The sequence below is a fragment of the Drosophila serrata genome, unplaced genomic scaffold, assembly GCF_035046125.1.
Source record: "Drosophila serrata isolate PLE 108 unplaced genomic scaffold, ASM3504612v1 contig_103, whole genome shotgun sequence".
Taxonomy (NCBI): Eukaryota; Metazoa; Arthropoda; class Insecta; order Diptera; family Drosophilidae; genus Drosophila; species Drosophila serrata.
In genome coordinates, this window is record NW_028257001.1 from 139,795 (window position 1) to 164,044 (window position 24,250).

The 24,250-nt window shown below is 43.6% G+C and overlaps 1 protein-coding gene across 3 annotated transcripts in view; it reads left to right on the plus strand.

The window, feature by feature from the left end:
- LOC110187194 (piezo-type mechanosensitive ion channel component-like) overlaps positions 1-24,250 on the plus strand; it is a 96,960-nt gene that overhangs the window by 67,595 nt on the left and 5,115 nt on the right. Inside the window, exon 7 of one of the 3 annotated variants that reach the window (XM_086841132.1) lies at positions 24,023-24,214. The exons of the other annotated variants lie outside the window; for them this stretch is intronic. Within the exon in view, the coding sequence (XP_086697258.1) occupies positions 24,023-24,187 (165 nt within the window). The 3' untranslated portion in view covers positions 24,188-24,214. Of the gene's footprint in view, positions 1-24,022; positions 24,215-24,250 lie in introns of those variants that run through there. 3 annotated transcript variants of the gene reach the window in all.

A 24,250-nucleotide genomic window follows, 5' to 3' on the forward strand; every position in this document is an offset into this window, starting at 1 on the left:
TTGTATCCATCAATAATTTGCTTTACTTGCCCATCTAGGGGTCGGGTAGCAAAATATTTGTGCTGTTCTGTGCGAACATGGTGATGCCATTGCACATTAATTGGAAGGTTCTGCTGACAGGAGTTGCAGAAAATTCCTTGCATGTTGTTGAAGTTGATGTTGTTGGCATACATTTTTGTACTGATGGTGATGAAGATGAAGATGAAGATGAAGATGAAGATGAAGATGAAGATGAAGATGAAGATGAAGATGAAGATGAAGATGAAGATGAAGATGAAGATGAAGATGAAGATGAAGATGAAGATGAAGATGAAGATGAAGATGAAGATGAAGATGAAGATGATGATGATGATGATGAAGATGATGATGATGATGATGATGATGATTTTGTTTTTTGTTGATTGTTTTTTGATGATTGTTTTTGTTTTTTGTATAATTTAACTTAATATTTTTTTTTTTCTGTTCTGTGTTTTTACACTTTTAAAGTTTTGCACTTTTGCACTTTGCACTTTTGCACGTTTGCACTTTATACATTTTTTAATAAACTTTATAAATTTTTGATAAACTTTTAAAAATTTATTTAATTTTTCCACTCTGGATAGATCAAACCGCCAACTAGAAGTGATTCTTAGTACTCAACTAGTTCATACGCGGACCCACGAAAATCAGAAAATGTATACCAAACACTTGACATTTTCTTACCCTTTCCATCCTTTTTAAAGCCAGCTCCGCCTTCACTGAGAAACCGTTACAAGTGTATCCCTTTCACCCACCACCCCTATTTAGATAAGCTAATTGTATATGTCATCACACGCATTCGAACAACTCCAGATGCAATGAGTGTGGGAAAACCCCTTCCTCCCATCCTTTTTCAAGGAGGGAATTGTGTGTTTCTCTCAAGGAAAATCACATCCATCCCTTTTTTAAGTGAAGATCGTGGGTGAACGTCCACGTGCGTGAACATGATCGAGCAGAGCGTGGGCGTGGAATTTTCCATTTCACCCCCGTCCCTTTTTTAAGTGAGGATTGAGGGTCAACGTCCAAGTGCGCTCGAAGATCGAGCAGAGCGTGGATTTTTCCGTTAGCACCCTTCTTCCATTCCACCCCCGTCCCTTTTTTAAGTGAGGATTGTGGGTCAACGTCCACGTGCGTGAACGGGATCGATGCGGCCCAGGATCGCTGCGGTGCGACCTTTTCAATTGCCTCCCCCGTCCCTTTCTTTCAGTGAGGGTCGTGGGAACGTACACGTGCGCTCCGGGATCGCTCGGGATCGCTCCCCTCCCTTTCGCACTCGTATCCACATCCTTGTTGGGGCGCTTGAACACTTGTTCACAAGTGTCCTTTTACATACACTGACCCTAATTAATTGCATCTTTATTACCCCCATCCATTGACAGGTTGACAGCTAACCCTCATTAATTGCATTTTTATTACTCAAAGCAATTAAATGTTTTGACAGCTAACCCATTAATTGCATTTTTATTACCCCTTTTGCCGACATCAAAGGTCCCGAAAATCCCGTTTTTATACTACTTAAGGCTATTAAATTGGGTGTCCAGCGGCAAGAACATATCAAGAGTTTTACGAAAACTCGTAAAAATGCCCTTAAAACCGTTTTTGGTTTGCCGCATGAAAGACGTCATCTCCCTTTCTACATCGCGACAGGCCTCACAACAGTAACGCAGGCCGATGTTTTTTTTTACATCGTCCACCGTCCGAGCTGCAACTCCAATGCACTTGGCGTGCATGACGTTGTCGCACAGCCAGCAGCCGATTGTAAGGTCACCTGCACCAATTGCCTTTTGCAATATTTCCGGACATTATAAGGACTTACCACTGTACTTGTACTTGGAAAAAATAACAACAGAGCTATGAAGAAAGAAGTGAAGAGTCACAGAGAGAGCGAGAGAGCGGGAGAGCGAATGAGATCGAATAAGATAAGAAGTACAGCGGCACAGCTAAAGTGAGAGAGTGGGAGAGCGTGGGAGATAAGTAAATAAAACGTTTAGCTGTTGCGACGGCGCAAAGCTAGACGAAGAAGGCACAAAAATGAATGCAAAATATGCAAAAGCTAGCAATAGCAGCACAACTAAATTGGACAATAAAACCAATTATATACACAAATTAGAATAGCTGCATGCACACGAGAAGTGAACGGGAAGTTGTTGACACAAAGTAGAAGATTTAATTTGCAAACTTTAATACAAATCGAGAACTAAAAGAAAAAAACACGTCGGTTCACTTGGAAAGTTAAAAATTAATGATTCATTGTTTGACTCATTGTTCCTTGTTCCTAAGAAACCAGCCCTCGGGTCAGAAGTAAAGAAATGGCGATTGGTAAATGACTATCGTCAAATTAATAAAAAAAAAAATATATATATATATATATAATATATTACGATCCGGAAATTTTCACTTCCCAAAATTGATGACTTTTTAGATCAATTAGGGCGAGCAAAATATTTTTCATGCCTTGACTTAATGTCTGGAATATTGCATTTGCTGGACTAGAATTTTTACAAGCGACCCATCATTACTGGCGGTAGAATATCCGCTCCGATTAAGATGCCGATCTGGGGACTTAAAAAGAAACTGGAGTCCACCCATTAGAGATCGGGCAGGTCCTTCAAGGAATTTTGCAAAATTGGATGCGAGGGCAATTTTCCCGCTAATTCCGAAAGGACATAGGCTACGGTGTCTTATGGTAGACCCGGTTTGGTAGGGCAGCGGATTGCAAAATTGTAAAGTCTTGTCGACTTTGCTGAAACAAATGGTTTAGTCCGCAGACTTGCGTCTGGATGTTTCGGAATGGCAACTTAATAATGATGAAAATATGCTCGGAAATGAACGTCGCCTCTGATCCCGAGTCGATTAAGGCTCGTGCTCGGTAGTTGGAGCCCAGTAGAACGGCTGTAGTGCCGGAGGCGAAGTAGTTTTGCACCGTTGATGTGCTCGCAGATGCTTTGCTGCTGGAGGGTCTTGAGGGCGCAGAGGGCGAGGTGGAACTCGCATGGTCGGAACTTGGGGGGCCGCGATGCAGCAGCGTATGATGCCTCCCTTTGCATGTGAAGCAGATGTGAGTGCTTGATCAATCACGAAGCTGATGGCCTCTCGCGAAACAATTCAGACAGAGCTGCTTCTTTTTGATGCACGCGGAACGCGCATCGACTGACATTTGAAGAAAGCGCGGGCACAATCTTACCGGATGATTCTCCTTGGAGCATAAGTCACACCCTCTCTGCTTGGTGCTGACCTTTGTCTCGAAGGATTGAAGCTTTTTCGGAATTGTCTGCGTTGGTTTCTTAGTAAGCATGCAAGCTAACAATCTGGCAGCACGCCGGTAGTCAATTTCCTCGTATTCTGTCCTATATTTTCCGTCGCGCCTACTAACACCTAACCCAAACAGGCACGTGCCTGGTGTCATACGGGCCTCTCACTCAGGAAGGTATTTATTTCCTTCCAAGCTGGTATCCCGGACTTTGACGTGAGGGAATGTTCCCATAAGGACAGGGTGACCTTCGGCAATTTGCTTGCGCACAGGAAGACCAGTAGACAATCCCAGTTCTCCATGTAGATTTGGGAGTGTGCTAGTGCTGTTAAATACCCCTGAATCGTCCACTGGAGATCCTTTAGAGCATGTCCCGACTATTGAGAAATGGAACTCAAGTTGAAAAGGAGCTTGAGTTGGCTGTTGACTAGAAGTCGCTTGTTCTGGAACCGGTCTTGAAACGCCTGCCACGCTGAAGCGAAACCGTCATTTGTCAGCGGGGATTTTGCGACAATGATCTTTGCTTCGCCACTCGTTTTCGTGAGAAGATGCAACAGCTTCTCGACCGGGGTCAGCGTGGGGTTATTTACATAAATTGCGGTGAACAGGTCCCTGAAAGTGGGCCATCGGAGGTAGTCCCCGTGTTAGATGTGGAGCAAAAATGCAAATCTGTGAATGTAAAACTGGAAATATAATATGTATTAGTGATTGAAATGAAATCAAGTACTACTTCGTTGTTTTTAAACATAAATATACATAATTTATATTGTATGGATTCCTAGTTATCGAAGTTCTATTTGCAAGGGTATATAAACTTCGGCGTGCCGAATTTAGCTTCCTTTCTTGTTAATCTTAAAATAAGTATTTTTAAATAAATTATTATTCTAGAAATAAAAAAACAAAAAACAAATATATTTTTATTTAAAAACAATTTTTGGATCTCTCATTTTATCCATTGAAAAATAATGCCAAATCAAATTTTCTTCAAATTAAATTTTCTTCAGTATCATCTTATTTTCTTTTGAGAGTTACTCTCTGACCCTCATTATTTGGGATGTTTTCCAGAGCAGACATTCGGCTAAGCCAAACACTTGAATCTGCTTGTAGAGCTGTCATACAGCCTTTAATTTCCCTACGAACTGTTTTAAAATGACCTATCGCTAGAGTGGAAATTCCATCATCACCTATTTTTCTTTTGTCATCCTTATTATCTAAAGTAATTTCATGCCCTCTCGACCTAAACATGTGCATACTATTACTTTCTTGTTGTCCCATGAAAAAACAATTTTTGTAATTGTTAAATGTAATCTTCTCTAAAAAACTTCGTTTCACTCCCTTATTTTTCTTCACGCATTTTTCGGGCTCGCTACCTACACCCGCCGCTGCGTAGGCATATATTTTCGAGCGAAGACCCACAAACTCTGTCATTGACCTAGCCTGTAGTTCAGCTTTAAATAACCCTAAGCGCTTCTTATTACACTGCCGGAAATTAAATAAAATAGCCTCTTCACGAATGTCGCTATAAAAAGCCCATGTTTTAGTAGAGTAGATAAATGAATCTGTATACATATAAGTTAATTTAAGTGAAAATCATACATCTTTCATTTGGATAACTCCAACACTACAAAACCCAGGTATGTTGGCTTATCACAAACGTTATGTAGTTTATTCATTTAAAATGTATACATGTTTTCACTAAACTTTGTTGCACTATGAAAATTGGACTTGGCTATTAAGTCCCTCGCACGTAATCTAGAACGCCCAACTTGGGGACCCACAGGTGGGGCTTCCCATTCTGTTACTAGGCGAATGACCTTGCGCCTTAAGCTATTTTCTACGGTCTTGCCATAGACGCTGTTATTAAAAAGCTTAAAAAAGTCATTCTTAAAATTACTTTTAGTCCTAGTCCATAGAGCAAAATTTTAGAACCGATATATTTTTTAAGCCAAGGTTATTGCTTGAACTCGAGGATACTAAGTACCTTTTTGAGCTCTAAAACACTGCTAGTAGATGGGATTCCTAACAACCGGGACAGCTTTGATCTTTTTATCGCTAATTAGGGTCAATAATTAGATAAATTAGGGTTATCTGACACCTGTCACCCCTTAAAAGGGTAGGGTAATAAAAAATAATTAGGGTCACTGAATGGTGAGAGGACACGTGAGAAACGTGTGTGGAATCGCTACCGCCGCGAAGACGCAGTCGATACGGCTACGAGTGCGAATTCGATGGAGCGATATCGAAACGAGTTCAATCCGCGATCAATCATCTTTCCACAATCGAATCACACGCCCAAAAGGGATGGAGGGTGAAAAGGTCACATGACACCTCTCCACTCACAACACTTCAAGAAGTCTGTGCACTCCTGCGATTGATGATAAAAAGGATCACTTGGGTGTGCACAAAAGGAGACACTTGTGTGTGCCCGAATGGAGACGCTCACCAACGATCCCTCAAGAAAAAGGGAAGGGGGAACATATATACTCGACTCCAATCCAAACACTACCAATTAAGTGAAGAGACATTAACCCCATTTCTCCCCTTTGCTTATATAAGAAGTCATCTAATTGATTCATTTATCGCATCCCACTAATTTCCCACTTGCATTTTCCTGTTATGATTGCAACCTCCAACGCCATTAATGAAAACTCAGGTCTTCAACTTTGAAAAGACTACATTGACATAAGGGTGGAGTGGTGTGGGAAAAGGTTCATTCATGAACCCATTTTCTGATAAAAATGTCTGACCCAGAACACTGACCCAAAATGTGGAGACACACACACGAAATATGATTCCTTTTACTTTAGCACAAATAAAATCTTAAAAAATAATGATCACAATTTAGTTGTCTACTTGTACTTGTACTCTCCCAAAAGGGGTGGAGTGATCTCTAAAAGGGATCGCCCATATACCCACCACTCAAGATAAAAATGTCTTTTCCATTTCCGTCTACGTTGGTTGGAAAAAAAAGGGTGGGAATGGCAAAGTCAGGTGAATGAGGCTATAGGGTCTAAACGTTGAATCCTAGAGTCCAAGGACTCACTTTCTGTTTGAACTCCAAGCCATCACGCCGGTTTTAGCCATCAATTTTTTTAAACAAAATTTGAAAAAACTAAAAAACTGTACGTGCAACATTTATAAAAACAAAAATTTAAACAATTACAAAGTTTACAAATGAATGTGAAATATTTATAAAATAAAACATTAAAACGTGAAAAACAAGTCATCGAGGACAACAACAACAACTTCATCACAACCATCAAAACCATCAAAAGCAGCATCATCATGAATCCCTCCAACGCCAACAATGCCATGAACGCCAACAACGCCATCAACGCCAACAACGCAATCAACTCCATCAGTGGTACTTACTGCGAATACTGTCGAGAAAATCTACCTGTGGGTGAATGGAAACATCACATCCGTACAGAAGCCGATAAGTTTTTTGCAACCCGACCTGTGGATGGAAGCATAAAGCAGATTTTGTATGGTTTCAAGAGACGAATCCTCCAATATATGTTTGTGAATGAGGGGGCTGAAGTCAGAAATCCAAATGAATTATTTAGTGACGCAGCCTTCGTATTGATCCCTCATATTGCACGGGTGATGACCTCCCACCTTTGTTCGAAAATAAATATGGAATTGTTTGGAGAGTATATTCAAGTAAAAGAGCATAAGACTTGCGTGGAAACGAAGTCATTTCAAAGTAAAATGACGTTAATTAAATCAGCATACAGTTTTATGGCATACTTCAATTTCAATAAAGAGGAAATTGAAACAAAAATGAGCGAGAAGAGGGATAGCGGATGGACTTTAGCCCGCATAATCAGAATAATAATCGAATCAAATATGTTTAAATGTGATGTGATAAAGGGATATAAAGTGGTCATTTCAGCAGATGTTATCTGCGTTGGACCATAACTTAAACTTAATTTTACAGGTTTGAGTTTTCCAGTGGTCTTAAATGATGTAAAAATGTTCACGGCACAAAATCCAAGCATTAGCACAAAAGTGTTTGGATTCAATGAAGATACGAATAAAGTGATTGGGCCGCTTTATTCTGACGCAGTGAAAAAGCAGTTCCACGTCAATTTATTATTTGTGGATGGTGCAACTGTAAACATACCAGGACATTACGTATGGATAAAAAATATATCAAGGTTAGTGCAATAAACAAAAAAAAAATAAATAAATAAATAAAAAAATTAAATAAAATTAAATATGTAAAAAAAAATTTAAATACAATTTTAAAATTTATATTCTAATTAAATTGTAAAATTTATTTTTTAGACTACTATCAATTCAAATGGGAATGCAGATGATAATGCGCTTCTTCTGCAAAAAATGCTTAAGATATTCATCGACCGATAAAAGGTCTGAATAGCATGCTCAAATTGGTAGCAATGTGCTTACGGAGGGACCACATCCCAATGCTACAAATCTTACATTCAAAAATCATCATCGCCAGCTGGAGGTCCTATTTATAGTGTATACTGACTTTGAATGTATACTGGAGCCGACGAGTATATTAGTAAGTGAGAAGTCTCAAATTATAAATAAGCATATACCTGTTTCATTTGCATACTATATAAAGTGTGCATTTGATTCTAGGTTTAATAAGTTAGTTAGTCGCACTTTCATTGAAAATTTAACATCCGAGTTTTCCGAAATTTACCAGAGTCATATGTCTTTTATAGTATCATTACATCTCTTCAATGACTCTTCATGACTCTTCAAGATAATGCTAAATTTAATGAGGCTCTAAATTGTCACATATCCAAGGGTGAATTAGGAAATTACAGAGTGAGGGATAACTGTCATTTTACACGTAGATTTCGAGGTGCAGTTCATAGCGAGTGCATCCTCAAATTCAAAACAGGAAATTTTATTCCCGTCTTCTTTCACAATTTCTCGAAGTACGATGCTCATTTATTTGTGAAAGAGCTCGGGGAAACAGAGGGCGAAATTATGGAAATTCCTATGAATAAGGAATTATATATTTCAATTTCAAAATATATTCCTGTAGGGGATAATACCCTAGAAATTAGATTTTTAGGTTCAATCAGATTCATGTCCTCTAGTCTAAATTCTCATGCTAACAATTTAAATGATGAGCAGATGAAAGTTTTGAAATCGTAATACCCACAAAGTGAAGATTTCTCCCTTCTTCGTAGGAAATGTGTTTTTCCCTACGAGTATTTAGACTCATTTAAAAAACTAAATCAATCTTCTCTCCCACACCGCGAAAAGTTTCAGTTTAACAGAAATACACTGTTCTGAGGTTGATTATCTGCATGCATGTAAAGTATGGAGTCATTTTACTTAAAAACTAATGTTTAGTTGTCCGAAATTTTTGAGAATTTTAGAAGAATTTTTAAGCAACAATATTATTTACGGTAAATGCCTTGAAAATAATGATTTCCGCTTAATTACTGAATGGGAAGCTGCACCTATTGGTCCACAAGACGGTCGTCCATGACTATGTGCAAGAGACCTTATAAGCCGTTAAAATTTTCATAGCAATTCACAACTGAAGGTGTAGGTAGTCAAACTCAAAAGTGTGTAAAGAAAAATAAAGGTATAAAACGTAGTTGTTTAGAAAAAATAACATTTGAGGGTTACAAAAAGTGTTTATTTACAGGACAGCAAGAATGTGATACAATGTACATCTTTAGGTCTAGAGGACATAAAATAAGCACTATTAAAATTTCGAAAATTACAGGAAATTTCTCTCCCGTCTTCTTCCACAATTTTTCAAAGTTGTTAAAGAGCTTGGGAAAACAGAGGGTGAAATAAGGGTAATTAAAGAGCTTGGGGAAACAGAGGGTGAAATAAGGGTAATTCCTGAATATTGACCGCTCATCTATTTGTGCATAACACACTCCGCTTGTAGCTACGTTTCCGTTGATGCAAATACATATATTTAAGAACTTTATATACTTTTATATAGGTGGCAGAGTTATCCTAAGCCTTTATCAAGGCATGACAGAGCGCTGTCTCTGGTTTAGATATCTTTTGTGACGTACTAAGAATTCATACAATAAATGGCAGTGGAAGCACAAGCAAGGGGCTTCACTTTTAAAACACCCGACTCGAACTTACTACACCACTTTTAAAACACCCAACTTGAACTTACTACACCATTTTTAAACCCCAACTCAACCTACTACAACAAAAAGGCATGTCATTATGTTGGGCGTGAAGTGAGTATGGATATTTGAAGTGTACATCTAAAATAATTCCATACTCACTTTCTTCACAAACAGAAGTTATGTTACAAATTTCTATTTCTGGTCAATTCAACCATTTAAAATTTCCATAAGGGAGTGCTTCTAACATTGCCCATCCATATAAATTATCAGCATCCACATACATTAAATATTCTGACTCCTTACTCGGGTCGAAACCTTCAAGATATTTGTGGTTTGTTTTGGTATATCTGTGACTACTTTGAACAAGTTCCCCTCGAATGCCAGACTGAATATATGTAATCATATCAATATAAGTCAGTAATTATAGGGATATTCCTGTAGTTTTCAACCTCGCATCCCATGACAAGCCCGGAGTTGTATAATAATGGGCAGGATCGATTTGGTAGATATATGAACAAATAGCCCTAAAGTTCTGAAAAACGTTTGTAAGCAACAAAACATCTATCTTTAAGTAGAGTTCCAAATAATATCTAAGTGTTTGACACTTGAAGTGACTCCAAGCCTGAACGGCATGAAGATAATCAGCTTCAGAGCATTCGGAGTCTGTAAATTTACTATTAAACTTTTCCCGAGGTGGGAGACAGGTTTCTAATAATTTTTTATCAGAATGCAAGTATTCTTATGGGAATACGCCTTTCCTAAGAAGGAGAGATACATCTTTTATATTTGGAAATTGATTTCGAATAACTTTGAATTTAAATGTTCAGCATACATCGAATCGTATCTAAAAATCTAATTTCCATCTTATATTTAGAGATGGAAATATATAATTCCTTATTCAATGGATATATTTCATTTTCTCCCTCAATCTCACCGAGTTCTATCACAAATAAGTGGGAATCATATTTGAAAAAATTGAAGAAGAAAAGAGGGATAAAATTACCCGTCTTATATTTAAGGTTGCACTCAATATGTGCTGCACCTCGAAATTGCCCTGTAAAATGGCAGTGATCACTGACTCTATCGCTAATTTTGGAGAACGCAGGCTGACATATCATCATAACATATCAATTATCATCATAACATTTATATTATATATTTATATATAATATTTATTATCCGAAAATATTCTTGATCCCCACATAATGCCCGTGGATATCGGTGGTTGGTCCATCCAAATATAACAAATTAATGTGGTACTGCTTCTCCGTTCCATTTGTGAAGAGAGGTTCTTTTCTTCGTCTTTTGAGAGGAACACAATAAAGCATGTTCAAATCCCCCCTAAGTATGCGTGTTAGGGTCACTGTCCTTCTCTTGGAACTCATCAATTTTCGATTTTATACTATCCGTACGAGAGTCGTATAAATCAAATAAATTGAATGATTTCGTAACCAAAGTCATATTACTTTGGAACGATTTAATTTCTAGTTGCGTTTCATGTTTTTTTTCTAACATGTAATAGCTGTACAGAAACTGAGGACTCTTTCAATATGACTCTTTAAAGATGCACCAGGAATCCTTAGAGCCGCTTCCTCATTCGTAAACATATATTGAAGGATACGTCCCTTATGGTAGGTAGGTTACATTGATGAGGTTAGATACTAGGGCCTCCAATTAGAGCTAAGCTCATTTTTGATCCACTCCCTCTGTTTGTTGATGGTGATCCTGATCACTATCAGTACCAACCAGAGTCAGTAAGGAAACCTAGGATTGCCGAAACTTTCAGCTTTCCTATACCTTCCAGTGACTCCATCTGGTAGGCACCAAAGTGGCGAAGTCTGATGTGATTCAACGCTGGGCAGAAGCAGAGCAGATGTTCCGGTGTCTCTTTCTCTGTAGCTTGCGTGCAACTTCTACAGATTGTATTGTAGGGCAGTCCCATCTTCATTGCGTGTGATCCGATCACCCAATGTCCCGTGGTGACTGCCGTGATCCTGCTAATATCCCGTTTGCTATTGGATAGCAGTTCACTGGTTCGTTTTTTTGACCTTCTGTGCTCGCTCTTACTTAGCCATTCTTTGGTAGCTATCTGCTTGAAGTGGTCATGGATCCTTGTCTGGATCGCGTTTTGGGAGATCGGTAATTCGAAGTCTGTACTTAGCCCTGCCGAGCCTGCACGGGCTAGTTCGTTTGCCTTTTCTTTTCCTGGGATCTCTCTTCGTTCTGTTGTATGCCTTAGTTAGTGCCGGCCGCCATACTAGGGCACCGTATGTTATTATTGGCCGTACCAGTCCTGTGTAGAGCCATATAATTATGGCTCCCCATATGTTCCCAAACATTTTCCTGCAGGAGTGGAGGGCAATGCTTGCCTTCCTCACTCTTTCTGCAATGTTTTCCTTTCATGAGAGCTTTTTCTACAGTAACACTCCTAGATACTTTGCTCGCTCCGCTAGTTTTAGCTCCATGCCGTTTACCCTGGGCATGTTGAAGGGTGGTATCTTCGTTCTACGTGTGAAGAGCATAAGTTCTGTCTTAGTGGGATTGATACCTAGTCCGCAGGTTTTTGCCCATATGTTTAAGTGACCCTACGCACCTGCCACCATTTCTCTAATAACGTCAGGATATGGTCCTCATACTAGCAGTACCACGTCGTTGATTAAGCAACTGCTTTGACTCAACCCATATTGAGATGTATCAATATGGCGTTCATATTTATGAGCCAGAGTAGGGGCGATAGAGCCCCACAATGAGGTGTGCCTCTCTTTACTGCCCACGTGAGGTGAGTGCCACTCAGTGCGGCTGTGATCCAGTCTGATCCACTCTCTGAAGTTTCTCACGTTATTGAACTCGCCTTGGCGGCCATCGTGTATGGCTTGTCTTCTCGACATGTTGTACAACTTCGGATAGTGCTGTTTCCGTTGTCTTGCCTTTATGGTACGCGTTCTGCGCATCCGAAAGTCGATGTTCCTCTAGCGTCTTCCGGATGTGGACGTCCAGGAGTTTCTCTAGTGTCTTCAGGGCGGAGGAGGTGAGACTTATCGGTCTGTAATCCTTTGCTAGGATGTGCCCCCTTCCGCCTGGTTTCGGTATGAACATGACTTTTGCCTCCCTCCACAAGAGTGGGATGTGCTTCAGTCTTATACAAGCTTCGCAAATGGCTTTTAGCCATCTGCAAATGGCTTGGCTGATTGTAGCATTGCCGGTATTAAGCCTTCTGGGCCCGGGCTTTTGTATCTATCAAAATAATCTATTGCCCACTGAATTTGCTCAGTGGTAATGATGTCTTTCGTAGGTGTATCCATTTGAGAGCTCGTTCCCTCCTCGGGTTCCGAGCTCACTCTTAGGCTTCCTGGAAAGTGGGTGTCAACTAATAGCTCTAGTGACTCCTCAATTGTCGTCGTAGCAGAGCCATCTGCTCTGTTGATCAGGGTAGGGCTTATGTGCCCTTTGGCGAGAATTTTGCTTACTCTCGCCGTGTCCTTTATGCCTTCCAGTGACTCGCAGTAGTTTTGCCAGGACTCTTTCTTGGCCTTGTATACTGCCTTCTTGTAAATTTTTTGTGCCTCTTTGTATGCTTCCCAATCCCGGGTTACATAACTGTGGTTAAAGGACTATCTCGCGCTCTTTCTGAGCTCGCTTAGTTCCTTTGTCAACCACGGTTGGTATTGCTTCTTCGAGAATGTTAGCTTACAAGTCTCTTTGAAGGAATTGTTCAGAATATTTGTTAGGTCTTCAACCTCCTTGCCGAGTGCCTTTGCAGTGGATATAGTCTTGATCCTCTTGCCGTTTACTTTAGACTGGACAATTTCGCTGAAATTGTTCCAATCCGTCTTACGGGGGTTTCTCCTTGGCACCTGTTTCTTAACTGGTGTCGTTATCTCAAAGAAAATGTATCTATGGTCTGAGAAGGAGTGTTCTGTCGATACCCTCCAGTTCTCGACCCTGTAATTATTATGTTCTACATGTAATGTGAGGTCTAACACCTCTTCCCAACCTTGAAAATTTTCCGTGCTCGGAAAGATAAAGGTCGGGGTATTACCCTTATTGCATATCGTTACATTTCTACATATAATATTGTCAAAGAGTGACTCACCTCTTTCGTTAGTCTCCGAACTACCCCAGAGCGTGTGCCTCGCATTCGCATCACACCCGAGCACCAGGGTCGTCTTCGTCGCTTCCGCCCAATGTAGCAGCTTGACTACCGGCTCAGGCGGGGCCGGCTCGTCATGGGCCATGTACGCTGATGATAGGGTGACTCCGCTCCCATCCGCTGCCACGAATCTGGCCACTGCTAAGTCAGGTGTGCTGAGATTGGGACAGAGAAAAGCGTTAAAATGATTCTTGATTACAATGCAAGCCCTCGACCTACCATCCGAGTTTGTGCACAGTAGTGTGTATCCTTGGATTCTCAGTCCAGCGACTTGCCCGTCCTTGGTCCAAGGCTCCTGTATCAGACCGATCTCGATATCCCTCTCCCTTAGAAGGATCGTGAGATTAGCTGAAGCGTGCGAGCTGCGCTTCAGGTTAATCTGCACGATTCTCGACATCGATGTTAGTGGGGGTGGCGTCCGGAGATTTGTCGTCGATGACCATGTCGTCCAACAATTTGTTAGTGTCATCGACCTCCTCCAGAATCTCGTCCGGCTCGGCCAAGAAGACCTTAATCATGGCCTCCCTGATGCCGTACCGGACCTTGTGGTCGTTTGCCTCCAGCTGGGGCAGACAGTGCTGGTTAATCAGCAGGAGGAAAGGCTGGCTCGCCTTCATTTCGTGCTCTGCCCTGAGGATGGTCCAGTCCTCTGTATGTATATCTGTGTTCTGGGCCTTCAGACAGGCAACACCCTTGCATGGTCAGTTTGGCCCTTAGGTAACCAGATGCAAGCTCTGGGTCTCCTTGGGATCTCCCTGGCGTGGACTAGCCCAATCTTAAGGCCAGGCCATGTGTCGCTAATCTTAGCCACACACTCCGCCAGGAAGCTTCGGGAGAACCCGTCGTCGCACCTGATGACCCGGTGCCCTCTGACCACGTCTGAGGAGTCGAAGGAGGGGATGGGGCCGCTCGGCATGCTGACCAACCTGTCGGTCACCATGTCGGCCAACTTGGCCTCGATCTCCTCCCACTTCTCCGACAGCAGGCGACCGTCGTCATGAAGCTCGTCCACCAGTGCCATAGCCAGACTGTTTCTGGCCACCTCGCTAAACTTCTTTGCCTGGCTGACAAAGTTTGTCGCACGCGGCTTACCCTGTGGGTCCTTCGCTCTCTTAGGTGCGCTTTCGCTCACTTCCTGTGAGCGAATTCGCTTTGCCTTCGAGGGCTGGAACGCCGTCGGGTTTGCCGCTTTGTACTGCTCATAGTCCGCGATCTCCGCAACAGAACGTGTCAGTCAATTCGAGGCGAATAACTTCACTCCGGGCACCCCGGAGACTGAACAATTCTCCCCCTTCATGTGTCAAGTCCATAGGGACCAAATCCGAGCCCTGTTGCAAAGGGTGGAGAAAAGTTATGAGAGCTGCTTAGAACAGCTCTCCGCCTCCGACGACGGCAAGGCCACCTCGACAGTGCTGGAGTCAAAGTACAGCTACTGCTATTCCGTTTATTCGAGGTGTGTTGCCAACCTTAAGGAAACAATATCAAAAGCCGCCTCTCAGTCAGCTCTGGCGGCTGGCAGTATCCATCTGTACATCATCTCGGGTGCAGCTTCCAAGCGCGAGCCTTAATAGACTCAGGGTCCGAGGCGACCTTCATCACGGAACGGCTTTTCAACCTGATTAAGCTCCCTTTTAGGACCATTCTAAATTGTGCCACTTTTCAATTCGGTCACCTGCCAGACCCGGGCTACAATTAGAGACTGCCCGGGCTACAATCTGACCTCGTATCAAATTCCGCCAGACCTTCTAAAAAGGCTTCCCGATGTCCCCCTGGCAGATCCCATTCTGGGATGTGGAGGAAGGCCCTACACGTATCGTCCCGGAAACCGATGAGGTCTGCGAGCGCAGTTTTGTCCAGACTACCCTGAGGTATGAGTGTGGCAACACGATGCCTCCGCGTCCACGCACTGCCATCACACAAGAATGCAACCCACTACGGTTACGGGTGGTCCTCGCTAACCGATACTGACCCTGCTGTTTGGCCCACAAGCATTCTGACGGAGCGTGTCGGCGAGGGGACAGCTGCAAATATGTGGCCAGGACCATCACATACTGCTTCACCTATCCGTGCGTCCACTGGTTCCGCGCCAACTGCGGCAGAATGCGCGCCGGTCTCGGGACGCCGTCCCCCCTTCTCGTCAATCTGCTCCCTCCGCCACTTCACGGTCGATCCCCGCCCGTATATTATCGTCCGTCGCGCAATGGCAACCGCCCTCCATTTGCCAGGGGCGCCCGCAGAGTGCGGCCTCTGCGCCGACGCTGTCATCGCTGCTGCAGCGACACAGCGTCAATTTCCTTCCGCCCGCACTGGTACGGATTGACACCGGAGCGCGCACCTTCGACTCGGCCGCGCTCATCGACCCGTGCACGCCTACGAGCTGCATCGACGTGACGCTGGCGGCTAGCTTCCGTCTACTCACCACTAACGTTGGCGGCGAGCAAATTTGTTCGGCCAAGACGGAAAGGAATGTCCGTCAGGGTATGGTCCTGATACTAGCAGTACTACGTCGTCTGCGTATGCAACTGCTTTAACTCCACCCGTATTCAGATCTGTCAATATGGCGTTCATATTTGTGAGCCAGAGTAGGGGCAATAATACCCCGCCCTGAGGTGTTCCTCTCTTCACTGTCCGCGTGAGGTGAGTGCCACTCAGTTCGGCTGTGATCGTCCTGCTCTTTAGCATGTCTCCGATCCACTCTCTGATGCCTCCCTCAATACCTAGCAAGTTGAGGGAGCCCAGGATAGAGTCGGGGTTCACGTTATTGAACGCGCCTTCGATGTCTAGGAAGGCTGCCATCGTGTATTGTTTGTGTTGTAATGTCTTCTCGACATGATGTACAACTACGTGTAGCGCTGTTTCCGTTGATTTTTCTCTGCGGTACGCATGCTGCGCATCGGAGATTTGATGTCCCTCTAGAGACATCCGGATGTGGACGTCCAGGAGTCTCTCTAGTGTCATCAGGGCGAAGGAGGTGACACTTATCGGTCTCTAATCCTTTGCTAGGATATGCCCCCTTCTGCCCGGTTTCGGTATAAAAATGACTTTAGCCTCTCTCCACAGCAGTGGGACGTGCGTCAGTCTTAAACAAGCTTCGTAAATGACTTTTAGCCATTTGCAAATACTCTCCTTAGCTGATTGTAGCATTGCCGGTATTAAGCCGTCTGGGCCCGGGCTTTTATACTTATCGAAAGAATCTATTGCCCACTGAATTCGCTCCGTGGTAATAATGTCTTTCGTTGGCGTGTCCGGTTGAGTGTTCGTTTCCTCCTCGGGTTCCGAGTTCTCTCGTAGGTTCCCTGGGAACTAGTAGCTCTAGTGACTCCTCAATTGGCGTCGTAGCAGATCCGTCTGCTACTTATGTGCCCTTTGGCGAGAATTTTGCTTACTCTTGCCGTGTCCTTTATGCCTTCGAGTGACTCGCAGTAGTCTTGCTAGGACTCTTTCTTGTTCTATCGAAACCCTCCAGTTCTCGACTCTGTAATTTTTGTGTTCTATTAGCAAGATGAGACCTAACACCTCTTCCCAACCTTGAAAATGTTCCGTGCTTGAAAAAATGGAGGTCTGCGTGTTACACTTATTGAATACCGTAACGTTTCTGCAAATGATACTATCAAAGAGTGACTCACCTCTTTCGTTGGTCTCTGAACTCCCCCAGAGCGTGTGCCTCGCATTCGCATCGCACCCGAGGACCAGGGTCGTCTACATTACTTCTGCCCTTTGCAGCAGCTAGACTACCGATGCAATCATGATTACGCTCCCATCCGCCGCCACAAATCTGGCCACAGCTGGGTCAGGTGTGCTGAGATTGGGACAGAGAAAAGCATTAAATTGGTTCTTAATTACTATGCAAGCTCTCGGCCTACCATTTGAGTTTGTGCACAGTAGTGTGTATCCTGGTATCCTTAGTCAAGTGACATGCCCGTCCCTGGTCCAAGGCTCCTGTATCATACCAATGTCGATATCCCTCTCCCTTAAAAGGATCTTGAGATTAGCTGAAGCGTGCGAGCTGCGCTTCAGATTAATCTGCACGATTTTCGACATCAATGTTAGTGGGGGTGGCGTCAGGGGACTTGTCGTCGATGACCGTGACATCCAACAGTTTGTTGGCGTCATCGACCTCCTCCAATATCTCGTCCGGCTTGGCTAAGAAGACCTTTATCTTGGCCTTCCTGATGACGTACCGGACTTTGTAGTCATTGGCCTTCTTCTGAGGCAGGCAGCGCTGGTATATCAGCAGGAGAAAAGTTTGGCTCACCTTTATCCCCTGCTCCGCTTTGAGGATGGTCCAGTCCTCTGTATGGATGTCTAGGTTCTAGGCCCTCAAACAGGAAATCACCCTGACTTGGTCGGTTTGCCCCTTCGGTAACCAGATATGAGCTCTGGGTCTCCTTGGGATCTCCCTGGACTAGCCTAATCTTAAGGCCAGCCCATGCGTCGGTGATCTTAGCCACATAATCCACCAGGAAGCTCCGGGAGGACGCCGTCTGATGACTCGGTGCCCCTGACCACGTCTGAGGAATCGAAAGATGGAATGGGACCGGTTGGCATGCTAACCAACCAGTCGGTTACCATGTCGGGCAACTGGGCCACAATATCCTCCCACTTCTCCGACAGCAAGCGATCGACGTCATTGTGCTCATCCACCAGGCACGGAATACCGGCCGACAATGGCACGGCAAATAATCAATCTTTCTTGCCAAAAGCCCTTATAGGGGTTCCACCGAAATATTTTTGTTTCGCGGCTCTCCTCTGATCAAACATCGGAAGATGTTCTCGTCCTTATACAAGGCAGAACCAGAGCCGATAAAATGAAGATTTAGGTGAAAAAGCTTATCATCTTTTAAAATAAATATCTCTAAATAACTCTTTAACATAATTTGCTCTCAACTTCTGGACAGAGTATGTTGTTGTAGGAATAACTTTTCCCAGACCTGATTATACCACTGCGCCTTCTACTTCTGTCAATAACGATCCAAAAACTAACCTTATCCCTAGGTATTTCCTATCAGAATGCAAAAGACTTACGTAGTAAGCTTCCTAACTTGTATTCTGATAGCCTTTCGTTTGCATCTCAGGATATTGTGCTCACAGAAAGCCGGAGATTCTGAGCTCCGAAGTATTTCCAGCTGTGTTCAGAGTATGTTGGCTAAATCGCCCCATTAGGCGCGGGGGTGGAGTTCTTTTAGCGGTGGACTCCTCATTCACGTCAGAATTATTAACCTTCGAGGAGTGCAACGAATCAAAAAGTAGCTCCATTTTTATTATCTGTTCTATCTATCTTTTCTATCTTTCCTCTATTCATATGGTTTTCAGTAAACTTTTGGATAGAGACCAGTTGCTAGTCCTAGGAGATTTTAATATCCCTGGTGCAATTTGTTGCTCAAATAATTCCACCAATACTTTCCTAACTTCTACACAACAGGACTTTATCGCTGGCTTCTTCGACATTTCGCTGTCCAAAGTCAATCATGTGCGAAATTCCTTACAGTGCTTGCTCGATCTTTGTTTTGTTTCTGATCCTGCGAGAGCTAAAAACAAGAATCTTCTGTTTTCGCAAGATGGACTTCGAACGGCTGAAAATTTTTACATATGATTTCAATTCGTCCGATCTATACATGCACACTGGCATGGGGTAGGTTACCAGCTAAGATTCCATTTTTTTTAGATCTTTTCTTTTTTTACTTTGAAAATGATAAACTATTCCAACGACAAACATTACAAAAAAATAAATTTAATGAAACATTAAAGAAAATCACTTATGGCTACACATTTAATATTCAATATGACTTCAAATTCCACTCATTTGCGCATTCACTCTTCTCTTTCTCTTCTTTTTCCTTCTACCCCGTGTTCTCCCAGTTGTGAGGTTTAGTTTTCTTTGTAAACGGGATTATAGGTAAGGTTAGGTTGCGCTCTATGCACATGATTTTTAATGTTTTGCAGGCTGCTGTGTTTCTTCTCCTTCTGCTTTTGAGCGTTCTTAGAGAGACTGGGTCGTTTTCTGTTCTATCGATAGCCAGTCCGACTGCTTCCTTTGGAAGTTCGTCTTCGGTTTTGTTTCCATCTATGCCCATCCAAAAAATCCGCACTGACGTTGTCGTGCTTAGGATATCTAGCGCGCTTCCCTGCTTTCCACTACATTTTTTAACTGACTGCTGACGATTGCATGGATCTAATCGCCGCTTGACTGTCTACAATCAGGTTTACCGCCGCATATGGGCGGTCTATTGTCTACGCAAGCTCTGCCGCCTTCCTGATGACGAAGTTTTCCGCCTGACATATGCTGCATTGGCTTGATAGCTTATACAACAGCCTTGTGTCGGGGTCCAACTCCTTCTTCCTTCCTGGAGCCTTCAGTGTATATGTTGAGGTATCGAGCATAGCCCTGAACCGTTATCCAGACTTCAGGTCCCATGAATGTTGATGTTTTATTATCAGGGCAAGTTATAGGTGTCATGTAGTTAGATGTGCCTTGTGCAGCCTTTTCCGCAGTCAGTTGCGCTTGGATATCCAAGGGATCGATTCCAATTATGGTCTCTAGTGCTTTCGTGCGGATTAACCTCAGCGCCACAAATATGCAGGGCAGTGCCTGCCGCTGGGCTCTCTCCATAAGCTTTTTGTTTGTCCTCTTTTCCATGGCTTTCCACCATATTAAGACTCGGTACAGCAGTGTCGGACGCACCACCGATATTAAGATCCAATGCATCAGAGCGGGCGAGAGATCACATGTGCTGCTGAGCATCTTCCTGGATGCATATAACGCAATGGTGGTCTTTTTCACATATCTCCCTAAGTGTTGATTTCATAATCGAACTAAGGGTCGATGGACAGACTCCCGTGATAATTATGCTTATGTAGTCAGCATAGGCTGTTATCTTCGGGCCTTTCCTCACGAACTTTTTAATTTGGTCGTAGACCACTAGATTCCATAGGAGGGGCGATAGGACTCCGCCTTACGGCGTGTCTCTGTGCGCTTCTTTCACCATGGGAGCGGTGACCCATTCAGATTATACCCGTCTGCAACTTAGTAGATTTCCTATCCAAAAATTGAAAGCGGTGTGCGTGTTGGTTGCTCCTTGGCGCTCCATTATTGCGTCTGTGCATGCGTTGTTGAATGCCCCGCATATTTCTACAAAGACTTCGAGCTCATGTTCCTTGTTGTGTATGGCTCCCTCAATGATGGCTTCTAACGAATGTAGCGCCACTGATTTCCTTTTTGTATATGCATGATGGTTGGTTGACAGTAATCTGCCTACATTGTTTCTGAGGTCCAGCAGGTTTTCTAACGTCTTGAATAGAAGGGATGCGAGGCTTACTGGCCTGTAGTCCTTAAGACTAACGTGGCTGCTTTTTCCTGTTTTATGAAGGAAGACAATCTTCGAGGTCCTCCATTGAGTTGGGATATAGCACGTAATTAGACAAGCTGTGTAAGTTGCGTGTAGCCATGAAATAATGACTTCTTTGGTCAGCTGCAGCATGGCTGGAAATATTCCGTCTAGTCCTGGTGCCGCTATCCCCGCGAGGGAGTCTATAGCACAGTACCTTCTTGTAGAGGTTAAAAGATGCTCTTCCCTAGTTCCTAGTACCTGGTGCTCGTTGGCATCGGTGATCTCTGCGCAACCTGGTAAGTGCGCGTGCATTAGGGCTGTTATGGACTCTACGCTGCCCTCAGTTCACTGTCCTTTGTTGCGTTTGAGCTGACTCTGTATGGTGGGTTGCTTTGAAAGCAACTTCCGTAGTCTAGCCGTTTCTGGGGCCGTCTCTATGTTGGAGCAGAAGTTTCTCCAAGATCTTCTTTCCGCCCTGCGTATTTTCTTCTTGTAATTCCATAGCAAGATTTTGTATTCCTTGTTGATTGTATCATCCTTTGCCTGCTTGGCATGTTTGAACAATTGTCTGAGGTTATCGCGTTGGAGCGAAAGGTCCTTGTTCCACCAGGGTGGTCTGGTCCTTTTCTTGGTTCTTGATATCGGGCATAATGCGTGATATGCGCCTACTATATCTTCATCGGATTTTACTGTACTCGGACAAGTCGCGAGTTTACTTGCGATTATTTCTTTGAACTTTTCCCACTTAGTATTCCGGGGGTTTTTAAAGACTGTAAGTTTTGGAGAATGATCAAATTCGCATTGGAATTATATGCACTTATTCTCTGAGAAGGATGGTCTCTCAAAGTCTTTCCAATCTGATACCATTGTGCTTTGTCCCGCTACAAGTGTTATATCTAGCATGTTGGACGAGGTGGGGCCTACAAAGGTGTGTTCCTCCCCCACGTTTCCCATATATAAATAAGTTGAAAGAATGAAGACTAAAAGTGACTCACCTAGATCGTTTATATCGGGGCTTCCCAAACGCTGTGTTGCACGTTGGCGTCTGCACCCACGAGCAGTTGCTTGTCCTTTGGGCTTGGTTCTACCAGGCTCCTGAGTTCTTCCGGTGGAACTGGCCAATCGTGTGCTCCATGGCAATGCTCCATGGCAGTGAGGAGTTCCGCCGACGCGACCTTGCTCTTATGGAGATTAAACTCCTTAGGGACATGGGTACCGGTCCCAACTCCACTAGATGGGTTGCCTACTATCGTCAGGTCACCATCTTCCTCCTTCTCGGACTCGTCCAGCGGTAGTTCCTGGGCGGCGTCAACGATGGTTTTCAGACCTAGGTTCTTCTCCACCTCACCCTTTTTTCAGGGTGTGAGCATTCTTATCCCCGGGGTGGCATATTTTGAGACGTTGGTATTTGCTACCTATGCCCGTACAGGATGTGTTTCGCCTCCTTATTTATCTGGAAAAGCACGCATTGGCCCCCTTCATTGGTTAACGGGCTCATATTGTGCATTACTTTTCAGTCTGCGGTAGGGATGTCGGGATTCTGACGCTGCAGCAGCTTCGGCGCACGGTCCCCTGGGATAGAAAAGAGGGAGTGTACCTTGTCAAGCATTTCTTCCACTTTGTTGGCGAAACCGCCCATAGATGCCATATTGGGAAGCTTGGCGAAGTCTAGTCTGATCTCTTCGATCCGTTCCTCGGCCCAGTTGAGCTTTACCTTATCCTCTTCGGATGGGGCAGCTTTTGTCTGAAGCCGGCTCTGGATGTCTTTCCCTCGCTTAAACGCTTCGGCTCGTCACAACGCGGGGAGCTGATACCTGGTTCCGGTGAGTGAAGAAGTCTTTCTTCCTCCTCTTTTGAAAGGTGCACGCTCTCCAGGTCCGAGTCTGTATAGACTACGGCACCCGAGCGGCTTAGCCTTCTTTGCGTCGTTTTTATGGCAGTAGCGTTGCAACTGACGTGTCGTGATCCCGTCAAATCAGAGGTGTGACCGCTGGTGACACGCAGAGAGGATTGCTCCACTCCGTGCCGCCGGTGGTAGCAGTCACGCCTCCCACTGACGTTGGGGATGACATTCCAGCCCCGGTAGCTTTTTTCCTGGGAAGAATTCGGTTTATTTCAGGGGAACCAACCACTTGCGTGTTATGCCTGCCGCCAGGCACCTCAAGGCATGGCTAGTGATTCATTTCCTCCAGCGTTTAGGCGGGAGGAATTGAATCGAAGCCTTAGCTAGACACTGCATTACCATTGTAAGGGGTAATACAATGCCCATTGCCCGGCGCACTCGTGGAGGGTTCAACTGGAGGATTTTGCCAGCTAAACGGAATTATAGCAAACAACCAATTAACACTTCCAAAGGTAGTTGTCCAATTTTTTCTACGCCGATCTCCCCGGCGTTCGTCGTCAATAATAGGTCGCGTATCCACTGGCCGCCACTTGGCCGCTTCAAACAGAATCGCTGATATTCGAACTTCTCTTGCGCTCAGCTGCCGAAAATTTAAAGTGTTCCCGCTGGTCTCCTTTATCGTAAATTGAGTTATTAATTTTCAAACCCCTAAAAATCACTCAACATTCTGCTAATCGGAATCCCCTAAAATAGAGGACTCAACCGAAATCAATGAAATCGCTTGCTTTCTCCTTTTGACACGCCTCCAGGGCTTCGGTTCTTTTCATATGCTAGGCCCAAATCTTTGCACCACAAAAGTTACACGCTTTTTTTTTTGTATATCAGTTTTCACAACTTTCTCGGTGGAGGGTGCAGATGGAAACGAACGCTGTTGACGCTAGCCCATGGCGCCAAGCCCCTTAACAGCATAAACCCCGCTCTCGCAAAAACCAACTGACATTGCGCCCTGTTGACCTGTTCTGCTTTTACCCTAAAAATCAAATTCGGCAACTAACTCACAAATGGCGCTCATTCTAGTTTAATAATTTTTTGATTTAAATGATATATAACAATAGTATTTGCGCTCGTGAATAAGCCGGGGGAGGCAGATCACCGAAGCGGGTAGAATATACAATGTTTTATTTTAAATATTTTGTTGTTTTTTTTTTCTATCGATCACGGTTATTTTGCCATTCCAAATTTTTAGTTTAGTTTATTTCTTTTAATTTAATTTATTTTTAATTTATTTTTTAGATTTCTTTTCCATTAATTTTCCTTTATTATATTTTTATACCCTTGCAGGATATTAAAATGCCAGTCAGAAGTTTGCAACGCAGTGAAAGAGTCACCTCCGACCTTATAATATATATATTCATGATCAGCATCAACAGCCGTGTCGATCTAGCCATGTCCGTCTGTCCGTTTCGTTTTCAGTTTTTAAGCTATCCGCATGAAACTTTGCAGTAAGTCTTCTATCACTCTCACTCGTATATATTGCCGGATCGATCGACTATATCACAATAGCTGCCA